The sequence below is a fragment of the Vanessa cardui genome, chromosome 18 (genome assembly GCF_905220365.1).
Source record: "Vanessa cardui chromosome 18, ilVanCard2.1, whole genome shotgun sequence".
NCBI lineage: Eukaryota > Metazoa > Arthropoda > Insecta > Lepidoptera > Nymphalidae > Vanessa > Vanessa cardui.
This window is the reverse complement of record NC_061140.1, coordinates 3855308-3879716: the sequence shown is the minus strand read 5'-3', so window position 1 is coordinate 3879716 and position 24409 is coordinate 3855308. Positions and strand designations below refer to the sequence as shown.

At 34.7% G+C, this 24409-nt stretch overlaps 1 protein-coding gene across 2 annotated transcripts in view; it reads left to right on the top strand.

Moving 5' to 3' along the window:
* LOC124537295 (receptor-type tyrosine-protein phosphatase kappa) overlaps positions 1-22507 on the top strand; it is a 180657-nt gene extending 158150 nt beyond the window's left edge. For both annotated transcript variants that reach the window (XM_047114090.1, XM_047114089.1), the window contains 11 exons: positions 1730-1864; positions 7063-7200; positions 16948-17114; positions 17641-17776; positions 17845-18094; positions 19626-19702; positions 20471-20602; positions 21115-21243; positions 21807-21994; positions 22094-22229; positions 22303-22507. In XM_047114090.1, the coding sequence (XP_046970046.1) occupies positions 1730-1864; positions 7063-7200; positions 16948-17114; positions 17641-17776; positions 17845-18094; positions 19626-19702; positions 20471-20602; positions 21115-21243; positions 21807-21994; positions 22094-22229; positions 22303-22383 (1569 nt within the window). In that variant the 3' untranslated portion in view covers positions 22384-22507. The remainder of the gene's footprint in view (positions 1-1729; positions 1865-7062; positions 7201-16947; positions 17115-17640; positions 17777-17844; positions 18095-19625; positions 19703-20470; positions 20603-21114; positions 21244-21806; positions 21995-22093; positions 22230-22302) is intronic.
* The last annotated feature ends 1902 nt before the right edge of the window (positions 22508-24409 follow it).

The window sequence follows — 24409 nt, the reverse complement described above, 5'->3', positions numbered from 1 at the left end:
CATGTCGCCGGGGGCGTGCCATTAATAAAGATTGCAAAGAATGTGATTATAATTTTGCATGTTTAATCTACAAATATATTATTCCTTAGATATAAAACTGACACTTCACTGGTTCGCATCGTATTACCGGAAATTTTACACTCCGTACAATTTACGCGGTAAATTTCAAACAAGGTCGAGTGGTTATTTAGGATAAAATTTAATTTGTGTCACACAAATTACACGTGTACAAAGTTACATAACCTTAAATATGTTGAGCTCTTCTAAAATAGTTTAAATGTTGAACTCATGTGTTATAATCTCTTAAATTTATATATGAAAGAAAAGTATGAAATATTCTCACTCAAAATAATTTCATGTTATTTTAACTTATATTTAGCAATTACTTTTATGCCTAATTATTACAATCTATTTAAATAAATAATAAACTGTCTCAATTATGAACATATTTTTTTCTGAAGTGTTCTAAGCAGCTTAAATGCAAAATTATCTTACATAGATAAAGCTGAAAATAAGTCATAAGTCTATTGAAGTCAAACTAGTGGGTCGCCCGCAAAGCTTCGCTTTTTTTCAAAAATTTATACTAATTTGGAAACCTATGACAGGTTTTGTTTTGATTTAATTTTATCGTAAACTGACGACAGCCATACACTAAATATCCATAGCGCCACTCTCTATATATAACTGATCTAGTTACTTTTTTCTACCCTCTAAAATCTAAAATTCATTTGTTTCGTAAATCGTAACAATTTAGTAAATTGCAATCATGCATCCTCTTTAATTTTCTACACACCTCACCAGCTCTTCAAAACAAAACCATAACCGATCTTCACGTGCTTCTATCGTCCCGTAATCACTGGGAAAAAATCAGCTATTACTATATAAGATGTTTATAATTTCTTTGAATCCTAATTCGAATACAATTATAATTGTTTCTTTGTCATATATATTTATTACTTGTATTAAACGTCTACTGGCATGTTTCGACAGTACGACTGACGCTTATGTTGACGGGTAACAACGTAACGCTTTCTTATGCCGTCATGCTCTTAACTCGTTTTGCGTGACACGAATATTATATACTTCGCCGCTATATACATATTAGGATATTAAAAAGAAAAAGAAATACTATTTTCGTTAAGAAATACTCAGGTTTTATTTTATTTTACCTGACAACCAAACACTAAAATGCAAGCGAAACCGCGTACGACAACTATTGGTTATAATCGTATTTCTTATAAATATTAATTTCATACTTCACTTCTACTACGCTCCTTTATTGCTCTTTTGTTGTATATAATCAAACATTAGTTTAAAATGGTTAGCGTACAAAAGCGAACTTATCAAAAACAGTCCTTTTTCGTATCAATATACGGCCGATCTTTATTTCTACACACATAACTGTGGTGATATTATTTTGTAAATTGTACAGGCACGGCTGTTAAAGTTTATAATTATCCGTTATGACTAAGTACAAAACATTATACAACCACTTTATACCAACACAAAATAGATTACTATCTTAGTGCTCTCGATCATTCCATCAAAACCATTTAATATAATCAGGATGACAATTAATATTGTTCTGACACATAATATATATTCAGCAATAATGATCTTGTCTTCCCATTCAAACGCCAGCGAATCAATTAACGCCATCTATGGGTAAAGTTAGACAAGTAAATTTGAACGTCACATTGTATTTAATATCTTTATTTTTTTTTAACAGAGTATATTAAAGCCGAACGCGTATATAGTGACTCAGGGGCCAACAGAAGAAACGGTGGTCTCGTTCTGGCGTATGATCTGGCAGGAACGGGCAGCCGCTATCGTCATGCTCACCAAGACCTTCGATTTTATCAAGGTAATATAAAACAATAATGTTGTGTAATTACTTTTTCTTAATTAAACAAAATATACTTTATTTAAGAAACACTTTCCAAACTCTTCTGACACGTCATTTTGGATACGGCTCGCCTTGTGTATTTTACTCATTTCCATAGTGTAATGTCTTATGACATCCTATTTTGGGGTAATGCAGCTGACATTGATACTATTTTTATACTGCAGAAAAGGGCTATTTGTGCAATTTATAACCTGGGCCCAAAAGATTCGTAAAGAAATTAAAATAATGACTGTCGCTTCTTCATTTGTTATTGACAATGTTATGTACGTACGCAAAAACATAAATGATTTACCCATAAAAAGTGACGTACATTCCATTAATACTAGGAACAAGAACAAACTTGTTACACAAATTACCCGATTGCACAGGGTTAGTAACTCTTTTTTGGGACAATGTATACGTTTCTTCAACAGGATCCTAGAAAATATTCAAAAATATTCAATAATAAAATTCAAAAGAATCGTTAGAGAGTTTGTGTGCTAAAAGATATTATAACACTAATGAATTTCTAGTTGAATGCACACCTTGGGAATGAGATGATCGCCTCCAGGCTGTTTGTTTATATTGTATATGTAACATGATATGAAAAAAAAAAGAAAGAATTTATCCCGCAGGGTATCTTTCGCCGGTTCTTCTCAGATCTGAGGTGTTAAATTCCGAACCGGTGGTAGATTTTTTGACTATCAATAAGAAAGTGTAATCACTTCTATTTTGAATAACGATTTTTGACTTTGATAGATTTCTACCGAGAAGAACCGACAAGGAACCCTATAATTACTAATATCAAGTGTTTAAATAAATACAAATATGTATTAAAAATAGATACTCTATACTTATACATACATCATCTACGTAATATAGTTTTAAATAATAAACTATTTGATTATTTGAATTTATGAATTACACTTTTAAAAGAAATACTAAAACAGAAACTATTTGCTCTCCATTAAAATTAACCTAACCTCAAAAAGGAGTTTATTATATTAAACTTCTTGGTAAACATTAAAAAAAACGCTTATCATTAAAATATTAAACCTTTATATACTTTTTTATATAATTGTTTTTAAATATACATATTCGATGTACTGTTTGTAAAAGAATATTTAAGCGTTAATTTTTCGTTTTCGAACATTCATCAGCTTCTGAGCAGTTAGTGTTAAATAAATCTTGCGTAGACAAAACTGAAAATAATTCTATTTCACCATTAGTCTAGTTAATTGTCCCAGCTCGATTTAATTTCAAATTTAGAACAACAATTTACATACATTGACAGTGATAAAATGGAGTGTAAATTCAGAAACAAAATTGAAATTAAGGTATCATTCGCCCTCATTCTCTTTCATCGCGATTACGATGTGAATTTGTCACTTTCACACCCCCCATTCTGTGGAAACGAATTATAAGAACACTTACGCAACCCTTTCAGCGCGTATAGCGAACACACTTCATCTTATTATTATTGGATTATCATAAGCTATGCATGTTTTCCGCAGATTAAAAATTATTTTGATGGATTATTTGAAAAACATGTAATCTAAAACGTAAATACTTATAGTACGACATAACTTAGATGTAGCATCGGCAAAATTCGTAAAACCGAACACATCGGAATTATCAATATTTATTTCTTATGTGAATATGATCTTTACACAAACGTAATAATTTGTAATATCATATGAGTTAATATATTCGTCAATTTGACACGCCGACTTATATGCACTTGTTTTCTCTGACGTATGAATATATAGCGACGAATAGCGTCGAATGGCGCGATAGGGAACTATTTCTTTTGGTTGTATAAATAGGCAGTAATCGGTTTTACGAATTTTACCGACGCTACATCTAATTTGTGTCGTACTATATATGCTAAAATATGTTAATAGACGAGAATAGTTTAACGATATTTATTTTAAAATAATAAATCAGCTATTTAAGAAGAAAAAAGCAATTAAATAGTCATATCAGAAATATTTCTTCGAATATAAAGTTTGTATGACGTCGCGATAACAATACTGAAGGTTTTCGAAAATCATTGTACGTGGCCGCCGTTCCTCTCGACTTTCTTTTAAAATGAGCGATAATTGGGAATAAAATCTGCGGCTGCAAAATTTACTTTCAAGCCTTCTGAGCTTTACAACGAAGTGATTTTAAATCACAAAGACCTCTTAATCTTAAAGAGATTTAAGTGCATTTTAAATATACCTTTTAAAATAAATCTTTGTTCAAGTAGGCACAAGCACTTTTGAGTCGTCATTTTACAAGATTCAATCAACGTAGTTACCGGTTTGAAATGTACATTCCACCGGAGGGTACTAGCAAGATTTTTTTACGGATTTACTCGGATTAACTCGTTCTCCGTATTCGCTGGGAAAAATGTCTTCCAATTCCTTAAGGAGTTGATTTAGAGGTTTATTCCATCACACTGCTGAAGTGTGTTTCATTGGTCAAATCAAAATGTTGCTGAATTTTATTTGGCACGAGATGAATTATAAACACAAATTATTTAAACGGTAATTCAATCATAATTGTTTAAATTTAATGCTCTACATTCGATTAAAACTACGTAACCGAGGCACCATATAGGTACATGTATATTATATAAAAATATATATATTTCATAACATAACATAAATCTGTTTTTAAAAGCAAACCACTTAAATAAACGTAAGACACAATGCAACCTTTTGACTCAGCCAAAACGTAAAACAATTTATTTATTATAGAAGTAATAGACGCCACCCTCTACCCTCGCCTCAATAAAGCTAGGGGATGTTTCAGGGAATACTCTCGCTTCATTTGACCAAGCCGTCATGGCGAGGTGGAATATTTGAGGTTAAGTCCCCCGACACGGGAATATTTTCCGCAACTTTTATGGATAACATAATAACTGAACCGTCGTATTTTCATTCCTTTCGTACCTCTATAACTATCCCTGAATGGTATTCAGAATTATCTGATCAAGTTCAGAGAATCATTAATCTTTCTTTAAAGATATTTTATATAAAAAAAATTGGACAGCATCACATACGTTACTCTGATCCCAATGTCAGTAGCTAAAGCACTTTTGGATATGGAAAATTAAGACTAAAGACAGTACCAAAAACAACCTATTCCAAAGAAACACAGAAAACTAATTAACTTATTCTACATTGACTCGGCGGGGAATTGAACCCGGAACCTCGGAGTGGCGTACCTATAAAAACCAGTGCACACACTACTCATCGTCGTCAGGCCATCAAAATAAAATTTTGCATCTAAAATTAATAATTCAGAAACATATTATATATATATATGCAAGCGGAGTGCTTACCACGGCCCATATACAATCACACTGTAAGAAAAATTAACTGTTCCTTACAGCACAGCAAATCAAAATATAAATTTTATATCCTTCGTTTAGTGACACTAGCTCACTTAATCTGATTTGTTGGGCAATACCTACGCAGACGGACTTGCACAAAGCCGTACCACCAAGTACATGTCGCAATCTAATATTTTGAAGTGCCTTGGGAGTTAGTGGTATATAGGAAATATTTTATGTTTTATTATAAAACCACGATTTTTTTGGTAAAGATATTTGTTTTTACTTTATTTAAAGAATGATACTTTATAAATAATTTCGACAAACAACAACAGCCTGTAAATTCCTCTCCCTTTGAGTAGAAGGTTTGGAACATATTCCACCACGCTGTTCCAATGCGGGTTGGTGGATTACATATGTGGCAGAATTTCTATGAAATTTGTCACATGCAGGTTTCCTCACGATGTTTTCCTTCACCGCTGAGAACGAGATGAATTATAAAGACAATTATAATAATTTCACTACCCTACAATGGCAATATTTCATATCTGCCGCCATTTATGTTGGAAATTCAAATCAATAAAATTTACGTCACAACACGTGTTCGTGGAACTGTAGTTAATTGTAATGAGTTGCCAATACGTCAAATGGTTATGAAAATTTTATCATGACATAAAAAGACGTAAAATGCTAGAAGCGCATATAAATGTAAATTATGTATTTAATTTTGGCACAAGTATATGACACCAACGTTAAAATCGTTTTCATCTATGCAACGATATTGATTTTAGTGACGTCACAGTTATGTATTTGCATATTAACCCAATAAAGGCGCAGATTTTCGAACGCTATCCAAATATGCCATTGTATTTAATGTTTGGCTGGAATCGAACTTCCGGTATTCAGGAAATACAGTATATGCAAAAACGGCGAGGTGACATTTTTACGTGTTGTATAACTATACAAACAATGAAGCTATAAGTATTATGATGCATAAAATATTTTATATTACATATAATATTTTACATACCTATTATGTAGGTATACTCTACAATAACATTATAATTCCAAAAGTAACTCTCTATGCTACCTCTTCAAACCTAAACCTCCTAACCGGTAAAGAAGAAATTCGGGACAGAAATATATATTTTTTTTTTATTTATTTATAATTCTTTATTGCACACCACAAACAAAAACAAAAAAGAAAGTAACATAAAATTAATAAAATACAAAAAAAAAGAATTAAAAAAAACAAAAGAAGTACATTAAAAGTTTTGTACAACGGGCGGACTTATGGCTTTTTAGCCATCTCTTCCAGACAACCCAATCAATGGGAGAATCCAAAACCATCGGCGTAGGCGGTGCAGTCATAAACTTACATACAAATAAGTCCCAGGGAAAAAATATTAAATCACTTTTAGAGGGGGTAAAATTGGGGCGACGGTTTGTATTTTATTAGTAAAGTTTTATTAATTTTGCACAGGTACAGCCGCAGGTTTAGCTATATAGATATAAAAATATATAAATTGACGGTGCATTTAGTGATACAATATTTTGATTTAATACATTTATAAATAACACTGACTGGCAAATGAGCCATGGTTATATTAAGTGGTCACCATCGCCCGTATACATAGATGCTTTAAGAGGTATTACCACTCCCCATAACACCAATATTTCATTAACCTTTGGAACTTATTTGTGACGTCCCTTAAGCCTGTAGATGAACTGGCTCAATTACCTCTAAAACCGATACATAACAATTCTAAGTACTGCTATTGATGAGTGCGGTTTTCACAAAACCCTGCCTCGAAGTCAATTCATTATAAACAACAATTTATTTTCTGCTCCATAGGTCATGTGCGTCCAATATTGGCCACCAAACAAAGAAAAAGATGAAACATATGGAGACATCAGCGTCGGTATAGTCCAAGAAGAGGAACTGGCCAACTTCCACATTCGCACCTTCCGGCTTTACAAGACAGAGAAAGATGTAAGTCCTTACTCTATCTACCTATATTAGATCATTGGAACTAAAAGACATAAGTCGTCTATAACATACACCAATAATATCGCCAAATAGAATCAGACTGTTATCATTACACAGTATAAAACAAAGTCGCTTACCGCTTACTGTCCTTGTGTATGCTTAGATCTTGGAAATTACATAACGGATTTTGATTCGGACTTTTTTAATAGGTACATTGATTCAAGAGAAACGTTTATATGTATAATACATGCACAATATAGTAGAGAAACATGATAATTTTGGAGGTTTTAAAGTGAATTCGTAATTAATAAACATTTTTAATATCAGCATTGTACCCGTGCGAAACCGGGTCGGGTCGCTAGTTTTAGTTTAAAACGTTCAATATTAGCTTGGTATTATCTGAACTCAAATCTCTGACGTCAGAGTCACCTTACAAGTGGCTGAGATGTTTATGTCGCATAGTTATAGGGTTTTAGGGCTTTGGTCAATCAAGATAAAAAATCTTTTTTAATTTTATAAAATACTTTATTCCAGTACAATTTTTACGAACAATTAGGAAATCTTAATTTACAGGAATATATTAAACGATAAATTACTGCCGTTTCGGATTCTAGTGACGACGGAAAATTAATTTCAATAATATACCTGTAACTTTAAACATATCTAAAAAGTAACTAATATTACACAATAAAAACATTATTAAATAACCTATTAAACGATATAGAAACTGAATGTCGCACCACAGTTGCAACAAATTGTTAGACTTGGCTAAATGCATGCACAAAGAAATCATAAAAAATTGGTGCATTTATTTCGATGAAGAAAAATGCATACATAAAAATATCAAATCGCTTTGTCGAGGATGTTTTCAGTAATTTAAAGGCTATTATAAGTATTAAAATGCTTTAGTTAAATAATAAAAAGATAAATGTAGTAAAGTAACAAAGGACACAAGACAATGGAGACAGCAAGTTGCGGCAACGCCGATGTTAATGTGAGAAAAAGCCATTTGTAAGTGTTTTGCTAAGCTTAATAAAGTTTCTCATTTAATCGTACATTTCATTATGTTGAGAGAAAACAAAATTCCAGTGCATTGTCGACGAAGATTTTTCTTTTGCGACCCCGCTTAGAAATAACTCTACGTTTTATTTATAAATGTCTGAGTACTTTTTTTTTATTTGATGTTCAATATATTGACTGTGAGATAAATACATACATTTGGTACTTAAATATTCCATAGCTATAATCATAAGTTTGTTTACGAAGACACAAACACATATGGAAAAGACCGAGACTATATTGTACAAGTATTTTCTCTTATTTTAGCTCTTCCAGTAATTAAATTCATTTATTCTTTGTACATACTCGACTGCACGGTTACTCTAGTTGTTAGATTCCTCTAGATTTAGATCCAAACCCCCAGTGAAAGTAAAAAAAGTTATTAGATTTTTCGAACGAAAAATTGATAGTATGAGCTCAAAGTCTGGAAATTGGAAATGAGTACTCATATCCTCGGAAAGTACATAAAGAGGTTTGAGTATAAACTTCTTCCAGACGTATCGGATTTGCCGTTTCATCGGATTACGAGTGTATGTATGTTTGCGCACTTATAATATGTCCGGCATCGTTGGCTGGTTTCATTTCAAATCAAATCAAAATAAACTTCACTCAAGTAGACTTTTACAAGCACTTTTGAATCGTCATTAAACAATTAAGTGAAGCTACCGCCGGTTCGGAAAGTAGATTCTACCGAGAAGAACCGGCAAGAAACTCAGTAGTTACTCTTTTTTATCGTTTAAAAAATACAAAGTCATGTTTTATTTATTTATTTATTTATTTATTTATTTATATAAGTTTACAAAACCGACTTACAACTATAACTTACATAAATAAAAATTTTAACAAAAAGAAAAACCGACTTCAAACAAAACACTATTTTAAAACAAATGAATATGCACGAAAAAGTAATAAAAATAATTGCATATTCAACATATTTTTTAGAGTCTTCCTAAGTTAAATGAAATGAAAAATATTAGACTACTTAAAAGTCGATTAACGATTATATCATGTAGTTATAGTTATTGGTATATTTGGAGCCGGTGTCAGCCACGGTGCCCTTGCCCCAACAATCAAAAGAAAGAAGCGATACGAGCCCCTTGATTGATCCAGTAGATTATTGTGTAAAAGGTAATTTGTAAAAAACATATTTGTTAAAGTATTCTCGTATTGTTTTTTGATAGATATACTGTAGGGTTTTATTGGCTGACACCGACTCCAAATATAACAATAATTATAACTACATGATATAATCGTTAATCGACTTTTAAGTAGTCTAATATTTTTCATTTCATTTAACTTAGGAAGACTCTAAAAAATATGTTGAATATGCAATTATTTTTATTACTTTTTCGTGCATATTCATTTGTTTTAAAATAGTGTTTTGTTTGAAGTCGGTTTTCTTTTTGTTAAAATTTTTATTTTTTTTTTTGATTTTAAGTGAAGCTGATGTTAACTAACTAATTTTTTTTAATATGGATAGATTAAGCGTTCCGTTTATATGAGTCAGAAACTACTTCGAGGACAATTTCAAAGGAAACTTGCGAATAAAGCAAAAATAGACTTTCGAAAATGCGGATTTAATACGTCACGCGGCGTAAACTACAAGGATCCCTCGAAAGAGCTGTAATCGAACTCAGCAATAAAACTTTGAAAAAGACCAACTATATTTCGTACATCATATGACATCACATCACATACACAAAATTTGATTAAAGATAGTAAGAAATTCTGCCCCATATCGCACCCTAACTGCGAGCCGTATAGGATTTCCATCACTACATAGTATTAAACAAAGTCGCTTTCTCTCCCTATATCTTTAAATCTACGCAACGGATTTTGATGCGGTTTTTTTTAAAAGATAGTGTGATTCAAGGGAAAGGTTTGTGTATATAATACATGAACAATATAGTAAAGAAACACTGATAATTTTAGAAGTTTGCGATGTGATGTCGTATATAAACAAATTCTGTAGTAGATATATTTAGTATCAGTATTGCACCCGTGCGAAGCCGGGGTGGGTAGCTAGTTGATTATAATATTCGACTATGATAATTACATAAACATAACCACATTACGGAAGGTGACTCAAATATCCAAATAACCTATAAATAAAAGATTCGACCGAGTATCGCTAACGTGCTCCTCAGAATTGTTCCGTTCCCTTCCGTTCCGTTACTTTGTCATGGATCCTGTGCTCAGAACCTTACCAAACTTTCACCAAATTACCCTTGAAGTATATATTTTATAATAAAAAAAGAATTATCAAAATTGGTTAACGTGATTTTCAGTTATTCACCTATTTGTCGCGCATATACATAATGCAAATTTAAGACTTATGTCGTTTTCACATGGATACCATCATCGGAAAAAAAAATAAAAAAAATGGGACCCCACGGGAAGCACTACCTTTCAAACAAAAAAAAAATTATCAAAATCGGTCCACCCAGTAAAAAGTTATGAGGTAACAAACATAAAAAAAAAAAAAAAAAAAAAAAAAAAAATACAGACGAATTGATAACCTCCTCCTTTTGGAAGTCGGTTGAAAATTAAATCTTAGCATAAGAGACAATACTTTTGTTGCAGTCTTCTAGATGTAAACCTAGCGTGCTTTAAAATAAATTTAAGTTACTCAAAGAATAACCGTACTTGTGTAAATACTACATAAAATATTTGTTTAATTTGCTTTTAATAGAGCAAGTGGACTCACCAAAGATATCTAAGTTTTGACGAGTACAGTTCGCAAGCGAACAAATACGGTAAATTGGTGAATGCTGACCAAGATTCGATTTGGTGTCAGGTAGGGTAAAAACTTTACGATTTTGAAGACGGCTGCCTTGACGCGGTATTGAGAAGGTAATCTTAGCTAGTAACTCTGGTGCATCAATGAATCCGTTTAACAGCTTATATAAGAAGAGAAAGTCAGCAGCATCTCTTCTATGTTTGAGTGTTTGCATTTTATACTTAGCTAGGCGAGCGTCGTAGGAAATATATTTTTTAGCATTGAGATCTATATAAGCAAGGTGATAGAGAAACCGTTTCTGTACACGTTCTATTCTGTCTGACTGTACTTCGTAGCCAGGATTCCAGACAACAGAACAGTATTCTAAAATACTTCTTATTATACTATTGTATACTAGTATTATTAGGCTTGGCTCTTTAAAGATTTTCATAAGTCTTAGTATAAGACCAGATAGTTGTGAGGCTTTAGATATAATATAATCAATACGGTATCTGAAACTTAAAGTGTTATCTATTATTACGCCGAGATCTCTAACGCTAGTTGATTCACTCAGAGGCACGTTATCAATATAGTAGGTGTGATCATGAAGCTTTCGTTTTCGGCTAAATTTAATATGTGTACATTTATCCTTACTTAAAATCATATTATTTGCAAAACACCAGTGAACAATACCATTAATATCATTTTGAAGGATATCTGTATCCTGCAATGTCTTTATTTCTCTGTAAATTTTTAAATCATCTGCAAATATTTGATATTTTGATTTAATTACTTCTCCTATATCATTAATAAAAACAAGAAAAAATAAAGGTCCCAAATGCGATCCTTGTGGCACACCGGACGGAATTGTGCACTGATAGGATTTAAAACCATTAATTGTAACTAACTGTGATCTATTCCTTAAATATGACTCGCACCAGCGTAATAAAGAACCATGAATCCCCATGAATTTTAATTTGGCTATTAGAATGTCATGGTTAACTAGGTCAAAAGCTTTTTTGAAGTCCAGATATATCGCATGTACTTCTTTATTTTTATCAACTGCTTCTGCAATATCAGATATGTAACTGACTAAGTTAGATGCAGTTGATTTGTGGGGACAAAAGCCATGTTGCTGTAAATCCAAATAAGGTTTTAAATGAGAATACATTTTCTTTTGAACTAGCGACTCAAAAATTTTGCCAAAAGAAGACAATATGGATATTGGTCTGTAATTTGCTATATTATTCAAGTCTCCAGATTTATGAACAGGTGTCACATATGCGATTTTCCATTTAGTTGGAAATATACCTGATCGAAGAGATTGATTGTATATAGTTGTTAGAGGATTAACTAAAACTTCAGCACAATTTTTAATAAATAAAGGTGGTATTAGATCAGGTCCAGCACCTTTGTTACAATTTAGGGTAGCAAGATGTGTACTTACTTCTTGTTTTGTTACAGAGCAGGTGGCATACGTTTCGTTAATGAGTTTAATATTGGTTAGGTTCTTAAATTCAACGGGTGGAAAGTTAAGAGTCGTGCCGTAAATTGTCTGAAAGTTGTAAGAGAAAAGATTACATATATCCTGCCCTCCGGTCACTTTTTTATCATTTAGAATCATTTGGTTAGGAATTGATTTAGAATTACATTTTTTCTCTTTAAAGTATATCCAAAAATATCTTGGATTTTTGCGAATGTGATCAGATACATGTTCTTTAAATAATTTGTGACATTCAAGTATCATTTCATTTGAGCGATCTCTTAAAAGATCGTAAGTATATTTGTCCATAGGATTTTTATACTTCTTGAATATTCTATGATATTTAGCCTTTTCCCTGAGAGTAGATATAAGAGAGCGCGAGTACCATATAGGATGTTTACCGTTTCGAGACTTGGATTTTGGAGTATTTTTTTCAATAATAATTAATAAAGTATCATAAAAAATTTCTATCATTTCATCTACAGAGTTACAATTTCTCCATAAAAATGACCAGTCAACGTCTAAAAGTTCTTTAATGACAGAATCATAGTCACAATATCTAAAATTTAGTTTAGGCTCAGTATTTCTTTTAAGGTAGCGATTATGTCTCGAAAAATGCAGGTCTATTAATAAAGCTGGGTGATGACTATCAAGTGGAACTAAGGGGCTTTCTTCAAATACTGTAGTAGAGGATGGATGCGAGCAAAGAACTAAGTCGAGAATTCGCTCATTAGTATTTGAAATCGAGTTGCATTGATGTAAGTTGTTGAAAAATATATTGTCAATAAACAAACGATCAACATTACTATTACTTCGAATAGGGATTAGGCTACGGCTGTAAGTGCTATATTCCCAAATAATGTTTCCCAAATTAAAGTCTCCTATTAAAACATTTATTGTGTCGTCATTATTGTTAGCGTTAATAATTTGTGTAGTGTTTTTAAGAAAGTAATCTAAATCTGACTCCTTTACTGGTGGTGGAATATATACACCGCAGATATTTACTTGAGCCTTTTTACCCATTTTGATTGAAACCCAAAGGTCTTCGGATGTGGATTCCCAGGAGTTCATTCTTAGAACCTCGTACTTTCTATGTATAGCTATAGCAACACCACCACCATCTTTTTTTTCCATACTAGATGTAGTTGAATTTCGATCGCGCCTAAATACTAAATAACGAGTGTCGAATAATTCGTAATCAAATATTGTTTCATTCAACCAAGTTTCCGTAAGGATTAATGCATCGTAATCATGACATAAAACTGATAAGTAGAAATCTTCGGTTTTTGTCCGCAAGCCCCTAACATTTTGATAATAAATTTTAAAGTTGAATTTTAATATTACAAAACCATATAGAGTAGCTTATAATACAAAAAAAGCTCTACAAAACTATTTAAGGGTTTCAAGAAATTCGGCATTTTTTATTAAAATTGCAGGTGAATGTTTATTCTTACGAGTATAGATACGGCTGTTACGAATCCAGACAAACTCATATTTCTTCTCCTTTGCGAATATTCTTGTGGCTGCATGAAGTTTTTTGTTTGCTAGTGATAAGTGTTCACTAACATATATTGACTGCTTTTCACCTGCGATTCCTAGATGAGTAGTATTGAGTTTGTCATGTTCATGTTTTTTATTGAAATTTTTCACCGCTGCAAGTAAAGTGTCACGCACACGAGGGCTCAATAATTTGACAATAATATTGCGAGGACGCTTAGAATCAGAGTCAACCTTAGCAACGCGATGAAATTCTTTTATATCACTGTCAGATATACCACACGAAACAATATTGGCGAGTTGTTTTACAGTTGAGAGCAGGTTTTCGGACTTGTATTCTGGAACACACTGTATTTCAATATTGCAGTCTCTGGCGCGTTGTTCTAATTGATCCATAAGGCTAGTGACTTCATTAAGTTGCGAACGCAGACTATTATTTTCTGTTCTTAGTTGCGAAATGTCTGTCTTGTAGCGATCATTAATTCGTTGTTGTTCGTCAAAATTATCGGACAAGAATTGCACTGAATTGGTGACTTGGTCTAATTCCTGTCGCATTATATTAAATTTTGAGTTTAAGTCTCGCACTTCGCCGCGAATCTCAATTAATTTCGAATTAAAATCATTTAAGCATATTTGCTGGCATTCGAATTTCTCGTTCATTTCTTTACGAAGATTACGTATTTCTTGCAGAATGGCATCTTGTGAGCATGTATTATTTATTACAGTTACAGGTGATTTTTTTTCAGATACTTCGGCAGTTTTACCTTGATCAGCAGGAGAATTTTTATTCGAAGTTATGGTTTTAGATGGATGACAGATCGGGCAAACCCATTTCGCTCGGCTTGACTGTGCTTCATTGAACTTTATACAGTCAGCGTGAAATTGGCGGTTACACGATGTGTTTGTACATTTAATTCTCTTTTGAGTTACAAGTAAGCTGTTGTTACAAGTGTAGCAAACTGCCATGCTGATAAATTATCCAAATCCGTTAAATTAATAAAAAATATAATTAAAAAATAAAAAAATAAAAATTAAGTTACATTTACTGGGCCTCGGGGTTTGAACTCAGTACCCGTCCAAGTGTTTAAGTTTATTGCACTAATCAGCACCGCTGCGCCAATATGATAGACACTAGTGAGGTCGAAAAGAATGTTCATTACAATACTTTAGCTCTGAGACAAGCAAATAATCAGTACTTAGTGGGTAGTGTAAAATAACTTCATTCAATCATCACTTGGCAATAATATCAGTTCGTTAATATCAGGCACAAAACTCCGGTTATTGCATAAACTAATTGTCATAACACTTAAACTGTCTATAATCACTGATTTTAATAAAAGTATTTGCACTGACAGCCACGAAAAATACGTTTTAGGATTATTTTACGGCGCTCGGTTACAATCGATGTTTACACAAGTACTACCCGAAGATGAATGTTAGTTAAATACAATTATTTAAATTAATATATCCTGCTTGGAAGTCAACAGGTATTAACTCCAAGCTTTTTTATCATCCTTAAAATCTTGTATCGAATAATATGCTTTTTCTACCATTGTATTTTTTGCAACGATTTGAATTTACGAAACGACAAAGTTAAAAATGTCTGCGGAATTTTACTTTGAACATAAGTAGCCAAAATCAGGACGAAATCATCGTCATCACATGACCGGAACCTGGAGATCGTATTGTACTTTGATTAATTACTACCGACACTAAGCTTCGTACGTTTAAAGCTGACAGTGCTTCTCTACTATATGTGCATGTATTGTACATATAAATCTTCCTCTGAAATCAATCGATTAAAAAAAGCAAAGATCTAAGCATACATACAGACATAATGATAGATACATAGCGGTGAGCGACTTTGTTTTATACATGATTAATTTAGATAAGTTTGCTTTCACAAAACAATGCATTTAAAATAGAACAGGTACACACAAATTAATGATGATATATATCAATGAACCCATAAATGTGCAATAGATTAAAAAAAGCTGATATCAAAGAAATAAATAAGATTACTTAGAATATGCCGTATCTAATGTAATTTGCTGAATACTCTATTTATAACTAACGTCATAATACGCCGTTAAATACTATGTACTCAAACATTAACAAGTGACCCTTTGATGTAATGCGTCTTCAACTTTTTAAAATCGCTAAAAAGATAGAGACAGAAAGCGAGAGAGGGAGATAGATATATACGAACTGATTAAAAGGACCTAACAACCCTATAATTAAAGATATTAGTGAAATTGGCTTACTTGAGATTAAAACAGTCTATATTAATTATCTATATCTACATTAATATTATAAATGTGAATGTAACTGTTTGTATGTCTTACGCTCTTTCATGATCAAACCGCTGAATTGGACATAGGCTAATTTTTTTACATAACACATCACTACTAGTTAGTAACACTTGTTACTTGTTTCCATTTTTTCTTACACAAAAAACAAAGACCTATAATTATAACATTTCTAAATTATATGGAACCACAAAATCTTTGTCGTGACCTTCAAACGAAGTAGCTTTCCGTTGCCACTTCAGCGTGCTAACTTTGCAATTTATGTTCGTTATCTTCGTTCATCTACGGATATAATTGGGTCAAGTGGCGAAATATAAACACTAAATATAATTATATAAACAACAACAACAGCCTGTAAATTCCCACTGCTGGGCTATAGGTTCCCTTTGAGGAGAAGGTTTGGAACATATTCCACCACGCTGTTCCAATGCGGGTTGGTGGAATACACATGTGGCAGAATTTCCATGAAATTTGTCACATGCAGGTTTCCTCATGATGTTTTCCTTCACCGCTGAGCACGAGATGAATTATAAAGACAAATTAAGCACATGAAACAGCGGTGCTTGCCTGGGTTTGAACCCGCAATCATCGGTTAAGATGCACGCGTTCTAACCACTGGGCCATCTCGACTCTATATAATTATATACTTCAACTAAATACTAAACAAGCTATTCTTCATTCAGGTGGTTGTAGAAGAGAGATTTCTTCTTCAGTTCCACTACACCCAGTGGCATTCACACACCTGTCCGTTTAGTAACGCGCTGTTGGAATTCAGACGACGGGTTAGAGCAGTAGTGGGAAGGAGACTGGCTCCCAACTCTGCTACAGGGCCTATGGTAGTACATTGCAAGTAAGTGTTAAGGAAATCATTATTCATTGGCGACGTAACTAGGACAAAGGCTCAGAGTGCATTGAAAAAGATGGACCTTAGCCCAAATATTATTTACATACTATTTATACAAAACAATCGATGGATAGCAAGCTTTAATTTTTATAGTAATTTTAAATGACTGTTTTCCAAATACCATTATTTTAGATATGTTGTTCCTAGTGGCCTCACCACACTTTGAAGGGCGTTGATACACCGCACTACCTTGCCAAAAATAGTCCTATGCCACAGACATCGTCTTGAAATATGGAAGAAATTCAAACGTTTAGGAATAATATAAAATATTAGCAGAAAATAAACGACAAAAATAATGAATAATATTTTGATTTAATATTAATTAATGCCCCAGCGAGACATATAAAATAATTAAAAAAATTAAGTCATTTGAAAATGCTAATTTAAATGTAGAATTCATTATTTTGTTTTAAATAAACTTAATTGACATAAGGTCAAATACCTACGGTTTACACTACTTATTCACTTTCAGTGACGGCGGTGGTCGATCGGGTGTTTACTTAGCAATTGATGCCAATTTAGAGTTAGCTGAAGAAGAAGACTGCTTTGATGTTTTCGGATATTTAAAAAAGTTGAGACAATCAAGAAAAGGCCTTATTGAAAACGAGGTAAGCTTTATTTTCCAATGATGTTGATTTTATTAATTAGTTTTAAATAATAATTATCATTGTTTTAGGAACAGTATAAGTTCGTCTATGACACGTTAGAGGAACACGTTGTGTGCGGAGTGTCCTGGTTCCCTGTATCTGAACTATCACAAAGACTGAAACAGAAATCCCAGAGGGATCCAGTGACGAAGCTTAACGAATACCAGAAGGAATACCAGCAAATTTGCAAACAGACACCTCGTTTCACTATAGGAGACTGTGCTGGAGGCCACAGGGGTGATAATAGAGAGAAAAATAGGGACGTTCTGGTCGTGCCACGTAAGTTGTATCTCTTTGTTATCAGAAACCAGGGCCAGATTATCTTTAAGAAATGTACTTTCAAGCCAAAAATGTGGGAAAAATTAATTTAAAATTCATTGTTAAAAAAACATTGAAAACAATTTCTGGTATTTGATTATATTAACATACCGTCATGAGATAGTAAAAAGAACACTGTAATAATGAAAAAACTTGCTCTATGATACAACGACACATATTTTAGGAAGTAGGAAAAGGGTAAAATGGCCTCGTGAATTCCATTGCCTAGGCCCAGTGATGTGGTTAATCCAACCCTGTCAGTAACATCCGTAAATGTCCCGTTACTGAGCAGAGGCATCTTCTCCGACTAAAAGATAATGTTCGGAGCTTATTTATCTTCGCTATTTAACTGGGTATTAGTGGATATACATTGAGCAGGAAAAAAATTAACATTATTAGTCACGATATTATTGGTAAATTATAAATACAAACTGACTCTTAATAACTTTAGTTTTCTTGCCCGTGTTTTAACACGATTTCTTCACTGGACCATCTCAGCTCTTCAACTATACTTACTTATATTAAAAGGTTACCTTCTTATAAACCTGACTTCAGATAGTTTTTTTGTAGATGATTATGGTGCTATAGTTATAAACTAACAAGCTACAGGTTCATTAGTAGATAATATTGATACAACAAACACATCTATCTAATAAATGGCTTTGATAAACAAGTTTATTAGTTGAATAGACTATGACATTTTCAGGCTTCCCTTTCTTTTTTTGATATATAACACAGACGCAAAATAATTTCCAAAGATAACAACTAATACATATTTCCATAATACAAACTAATTATTTACAAAAGAGATCCAATACGCCCAAAAATAAAAATGGTCACATAAATTGGTCATATTCTGTATGGCCTGGCAGGTCATACTCCACATTATTTGACGTCATTGACCTATAGAACTTAACCTATATCCACTGGGGATTTGCAAATAGCTGTTATCATATATTAATATATCATATCGTTGTCGTATTTAGTATTAATAGTACTTAATGCTACCATTTGAATTGAAATCAGGTAGCTCAGGCAAATCATAATATTCTTTATGATAGCAGGCAACAAGGTTATTTCTTTTGAAAGGTCATTATAGGTTGAATTTGAAGCTACACACAGCAAGAACATACATTTTACGGTGAATATCTATCTATATAATCTATATAAGTATTGATACTTAATATATTAATAATAAAAAATAAAGATACGCAAAGAAGTTTATCAAACTATTATACTAATGTTAACTAATATGGCTTAGGGGTCGTTAACTATTGTGGGTGTTTTCATATGCTTAATAATTGTAGTGTTTGATCTCATACTCGATGTTGATTAAAAACTTCGAAACGTTTTTTTTGACGGAAGACACTCTGCCAACCCTGAATGAATCAAATTGATGAAATGAACTCAGCTGTAAATCATAATCAAGTCTTTTATAAATTATAGTCAATAAATACGTAACTGTCAAAATTAAATACTTTTCTTATTCCAGCGGATAACTTTCGTCCATATTTGACGTCCTTTCAAGGAAACAGCTTCACGGATTACATTAATGCTGTCTTCGTGGATGTAAGTTTTAATTTCTGTCGCAATAATATAAGGAACCATTAATCATAAATAAGCATTGTCATCATTCGCTTGTCTTCATCTTATAATCACTCATTTCGTCAGCGCAGAATGTAAACTGCATGTAATCGATTTTGCACGCTTACAGCTGCCCGATTTATGTCAAATTTTCTTGAAAAATGCTTTGCTTGTGGGCTGGTTTTACAAAACAATACAACAAATAAGTTATAAACGTAAAATACGACACAACTTAGATGTAGCTTCAGCAAAATTCGTAAAACCGATCACATCCGAATTAAGTATGCTATCCCAAACTATCTATATTTATTTCTTATGCGAATATGATCTTTACACAAAAGTAATAACTTATAATATGATATGACATAATATATTTGTTAATTTGACACGTCGATTTACATGCACTTGCTTTCTCGGGTTGAACTGATGCGAGAATCTATAGACCTCTCTATAGATTAGCGTCAATGGCGCGATAGGGAGTTGTTTCTATTGGTTGTCTGAATCGGAAATAATGAGATTTATTCAATTTACCGATGCTACATCTACGTTATGTAGTACTATACTAGATTAACGAATTAACGTAACGTAAATACCCTTAGCAGGCTCTGTTGACAACCCATGTGACATAAAATAAAGTTTACACAATTAATTTTGCACAGATAATATATTTAGAACATAAATACGTAAATACTTTTCTCTAAATAAATAGGAGTTTGTTTCCAGTCGTTTCAAAACATTTTATTTTGTATTTAGGGTTACACCAAACCCCGAGAGTATATAGTGACCGAATGGCCGTTAATAAGGACACAGGGAGAGTTCTGGTCTCTAGTCTATGATTACGAGTGCGCCGCGGTTGTGGTTTTGTGTGTACCACCTAAGAATTCTGTGAGTATTTTAATTTAAATATATTTTTATTGAAATATTTATTCATAATATTTAATACGTAAAATTGAGACAAATAAGTTTTTCAAGCCATCAACTTAAAATATTTTCTATAAACGCAAATTTGTTCGTTAAAGTTGACATCTTGACCTCTGTGGTTAATATTATTAAAAAAATAAATAAAACGCATGCTAGTGAGTACCTGAAATGGGCGTTATATTTACATTATTTACGTTGTCTAATGTTGTTCTGAAATGGTACCCAAAAAATCTTTCATAGAAAATAGCACCTCAATATGCAATAGACTTAGTACAAAATAAAGAACAAATTTATTGTTTATATATATATTATTATTTACGTACAATCAAAACGAAGTTGAAAACGGACTCAATTACCATTTCGACAGCTTCCTAAATTGTTTCCATCGGCGTCGAAAAGACAATAAATTAGGTCCTCATCCTACAATTTATCTCATTCGTGTATTCATTTACTAAAACAGATGGTTTTCGTTACAGCAACAATACCCTCCTTTCTGGCCGGAGGGGCGGCACTCTAAGAAATACGGTCCGGTGTTCACAATAGACCACGTTTCGCATAACCATTACACCAACATCAAGACTTGGATATTTAGAATTAACAAGAAAGTAAGTTAACAAATAAATACTATCACTAAAGGTTTCAGCTAGTGCTATATAAACATCAAATGTGTATTTAAGAATGAGATTGTTGTTCTACATAGGAAAATTCTAAATTTTGAATTTACGCACTCAAGAGAGTTTTATTCTTAAGGGAAAAAGAAGGAATAATTATGACTTAGATTTATACCAGTTTCCTCGGATTGTGTACCAAATTATAAAAAATTTAAATATTAATTGATTGTAATTATAAAACTATTAATAATAAAAAAAGGAAATATAATTGTATAAATGAAACTGTTATACGGATTATTTAACAAAATAACGTAAAGCCATATTAAAAATGTCTTTTTACGTCATTTTATGATCATATTGGTAAAGATTAAAAAAATTATGTATATAAATAAATAAGACCACGGATTAAGATAAAGGCGTGTTATTATTTTTTAACTTATCTTATTTTTTAAATGTATTCGGCAATAGCCAATAAAATTAGACCTCATCATTTCAATAGATAAGGCTAGCTTTTATGGGTTATTCGAATTTTATATATTTCCTTTCTCTTCTCATAGATTGTATCGCTGACGGAATTGATGGCAGGAGTAAAAGCGCCACCTAAGACTGTCCAACTCTTCCAACTGACCTGCTGGCCAATGGGCCATAAAGTTCCTTCATCCACTAACTCACTCGTGGAATTGATGAATATGGTCGAAAGGTGGCGACAACGAACCGACTACGGACCAGTTTGCGTAGTTTCACCGTATGTCCATACGATATTATTAATAATAAAATATGTTAATTTTTTAAAACAATTATATATATTTTACGAGAGCATGGTAAGAAGAAAAATCTTTCGCAGTGATGGACGCAGTCGTGCAGGAGTCTACTGTGCAGCCAACGCCTGCATAGAACAAGTGATACAGCACGGCGAAGTTGACGTTTTTCAGGCTGTGAAAACTGTGCGACGCCATCGTCCACAGCTTGTCGAGAACATGGTAATTTTTATTTTCCTAGCGCATACTCATATTTTAAGACAATATACAATGACATGAACCTATTTTTTTGCAGACTGAATATAAATACTGCTACGATTTAGTACTCCATTACGTGCTGCATTATTTAAATAAGGATATGAATGAAAAGAAGTGAGAGTGCGAACTCAAGGACGAGCTCTGGTTCATTGAATTCGGGCGCGGCGCTGCTTTACCCACTACGCCAGAGGAGACCAGCCCCACCGCGGTGCCACGAGACGCCAAGCGACAGCAGGCTCGGCCCGCGCGGCCGCGGCGAGGCCTTTCGCTGGACCGCCTCATGCCCAGCACCGCGCGACCGCCGCTGCCACACGCTGTCACCATCGAGGCACCGCGCCGACCTCGACGAGATCGTCCTCCACTTCGTCGCTCGATTCGACTCGAAGACGACGAAGGGGCGGCCGAGGAACGTCGACGTGTCTTCGGACACGGACCGCGCGTGTTGTCCTTTGACGAAGGGGACGCCAGTGATGAGCATGAGGAATGTGAGTGCCAACGGTCATTTGAACGTTCCGGACCATCCGCTGACACGCCCGACGAAGAATACGAACCAGAGTTCGCCACTTCTCCTCCAGCTGACCCGTTATCGATAGGTAAAAACTCTCACGTGCGCGGCGTATCTGCGGATCGCGTGCTTGACCGTCGCGACGGTCCGCCAACACTCCGCGTACCCGCTCGTGCTCACTCTCAGGGTGTGTTCGAGCGTCGTCTTCCTAGAATTTATAAATTAGGTTTGATGGATAAGTCAAAACGAGCTAGTTCTAGCGCACTTTATGAACGGGTAGACCGTTCCCCGACTGAAGCGTTTTATAACGCGACTGGATCGACACGGCTCAGTTCCCAAGAACTTTTTGAAAAGTTTTGCTCTGAAGATTTTACTTCCCTTTATGGGCGAGAAGATGATCGAAGACGGAAACCACCTCATTCAAAATCTACCGGAAGTAGTGGCTCCGATGTAAGACATGAACGTACCTGCTGCAAACGCATGCCATGTGGATCACAGCCGGCACTTACTCGTCGTCACATATACACCGCCCCGCGATCAGATCGCTCGACGGACTCGGAGGATACCTCACCTCACCGCAGTAATTTTCGTCCTATACCACAGGAATCGGAAACTCGAAAATCAGATGACTGTTCACGCTCTGCGCCGTTACTGAGTCCTGACAGATTTGAAGCGCGATTTACATTTGATATTTCTGAGCGCAGTGAGGTAACATCCAATCGAGACGAAACGCCCTCCGATGCGACCGAAACACGCAATTTAACCTTATATGAGGAACCACATTCAGATCGCACGAGCATATGCGAGTTATACGACGCAGCTTTTACATCGCATCGACCATCATTCAGGCGGGACGGATCGCGACGTCGGACCGGACCCTTCGACTTGAGTTCGCTCGATTTCCGCGCAATAGACGATGAGAGTCCACGGGCGAGCCGAAGAACATCTCAAAGAAGCGTGGATGATACGCTTCGTCAAAACTCAGAAACGCGTAGTTGGGCGTCCGATTCAGTGTTCACTACACCGGAACGTCGACAGGCCGAAACCTCGCCATCATCGACCGATACCCGACACTATCTAACAGCGCAGGGCGATTCGCAGCGAGCCGATTCCGCCGCAGCTGACTCGACCATCGCGGATTCGACCGTGGCCGACGAGCCCCCGAGCGTCATCGAGAGATCTGAGTACACGCTCGCATTAAAGCTGGGACGGATAGATATGGACGAAACGCCGGATCGCCCGGCTTCGACGCCGGTAGCGGAGGGCGGACGGCTTTCGAGCCGGGCCTCGATGCACAAGTTGGAGCCGATCGAGCCCGAACGCGTATGCGCAGGGAACGACGACGTCGTAGCAGCGACCGGTAACGGAACGAGCACGGAGGAGGCGCAACGGCGGCGGCGCGGCGCGAGCGAGCCGCGGCGCGCGGCGCGCTGCTTCCCGCTCTGATGGCGCGCGGCGGCGCCGGCCCCCGCGCCGCGCCGCAGCCGCCGCCGCGCCCCCCACCGCGCCCCCCACGCCGTGCCTTCCTGCCGCCGCGCGCGCGCGGTTGCGACCCTGCATCTGAAGCTTCTGTGCGACCTGATAGACGCTTGCGTCGCAGGGGGCCCGACGTAGGTGTAGCTTAGCGGGCCCACCACCT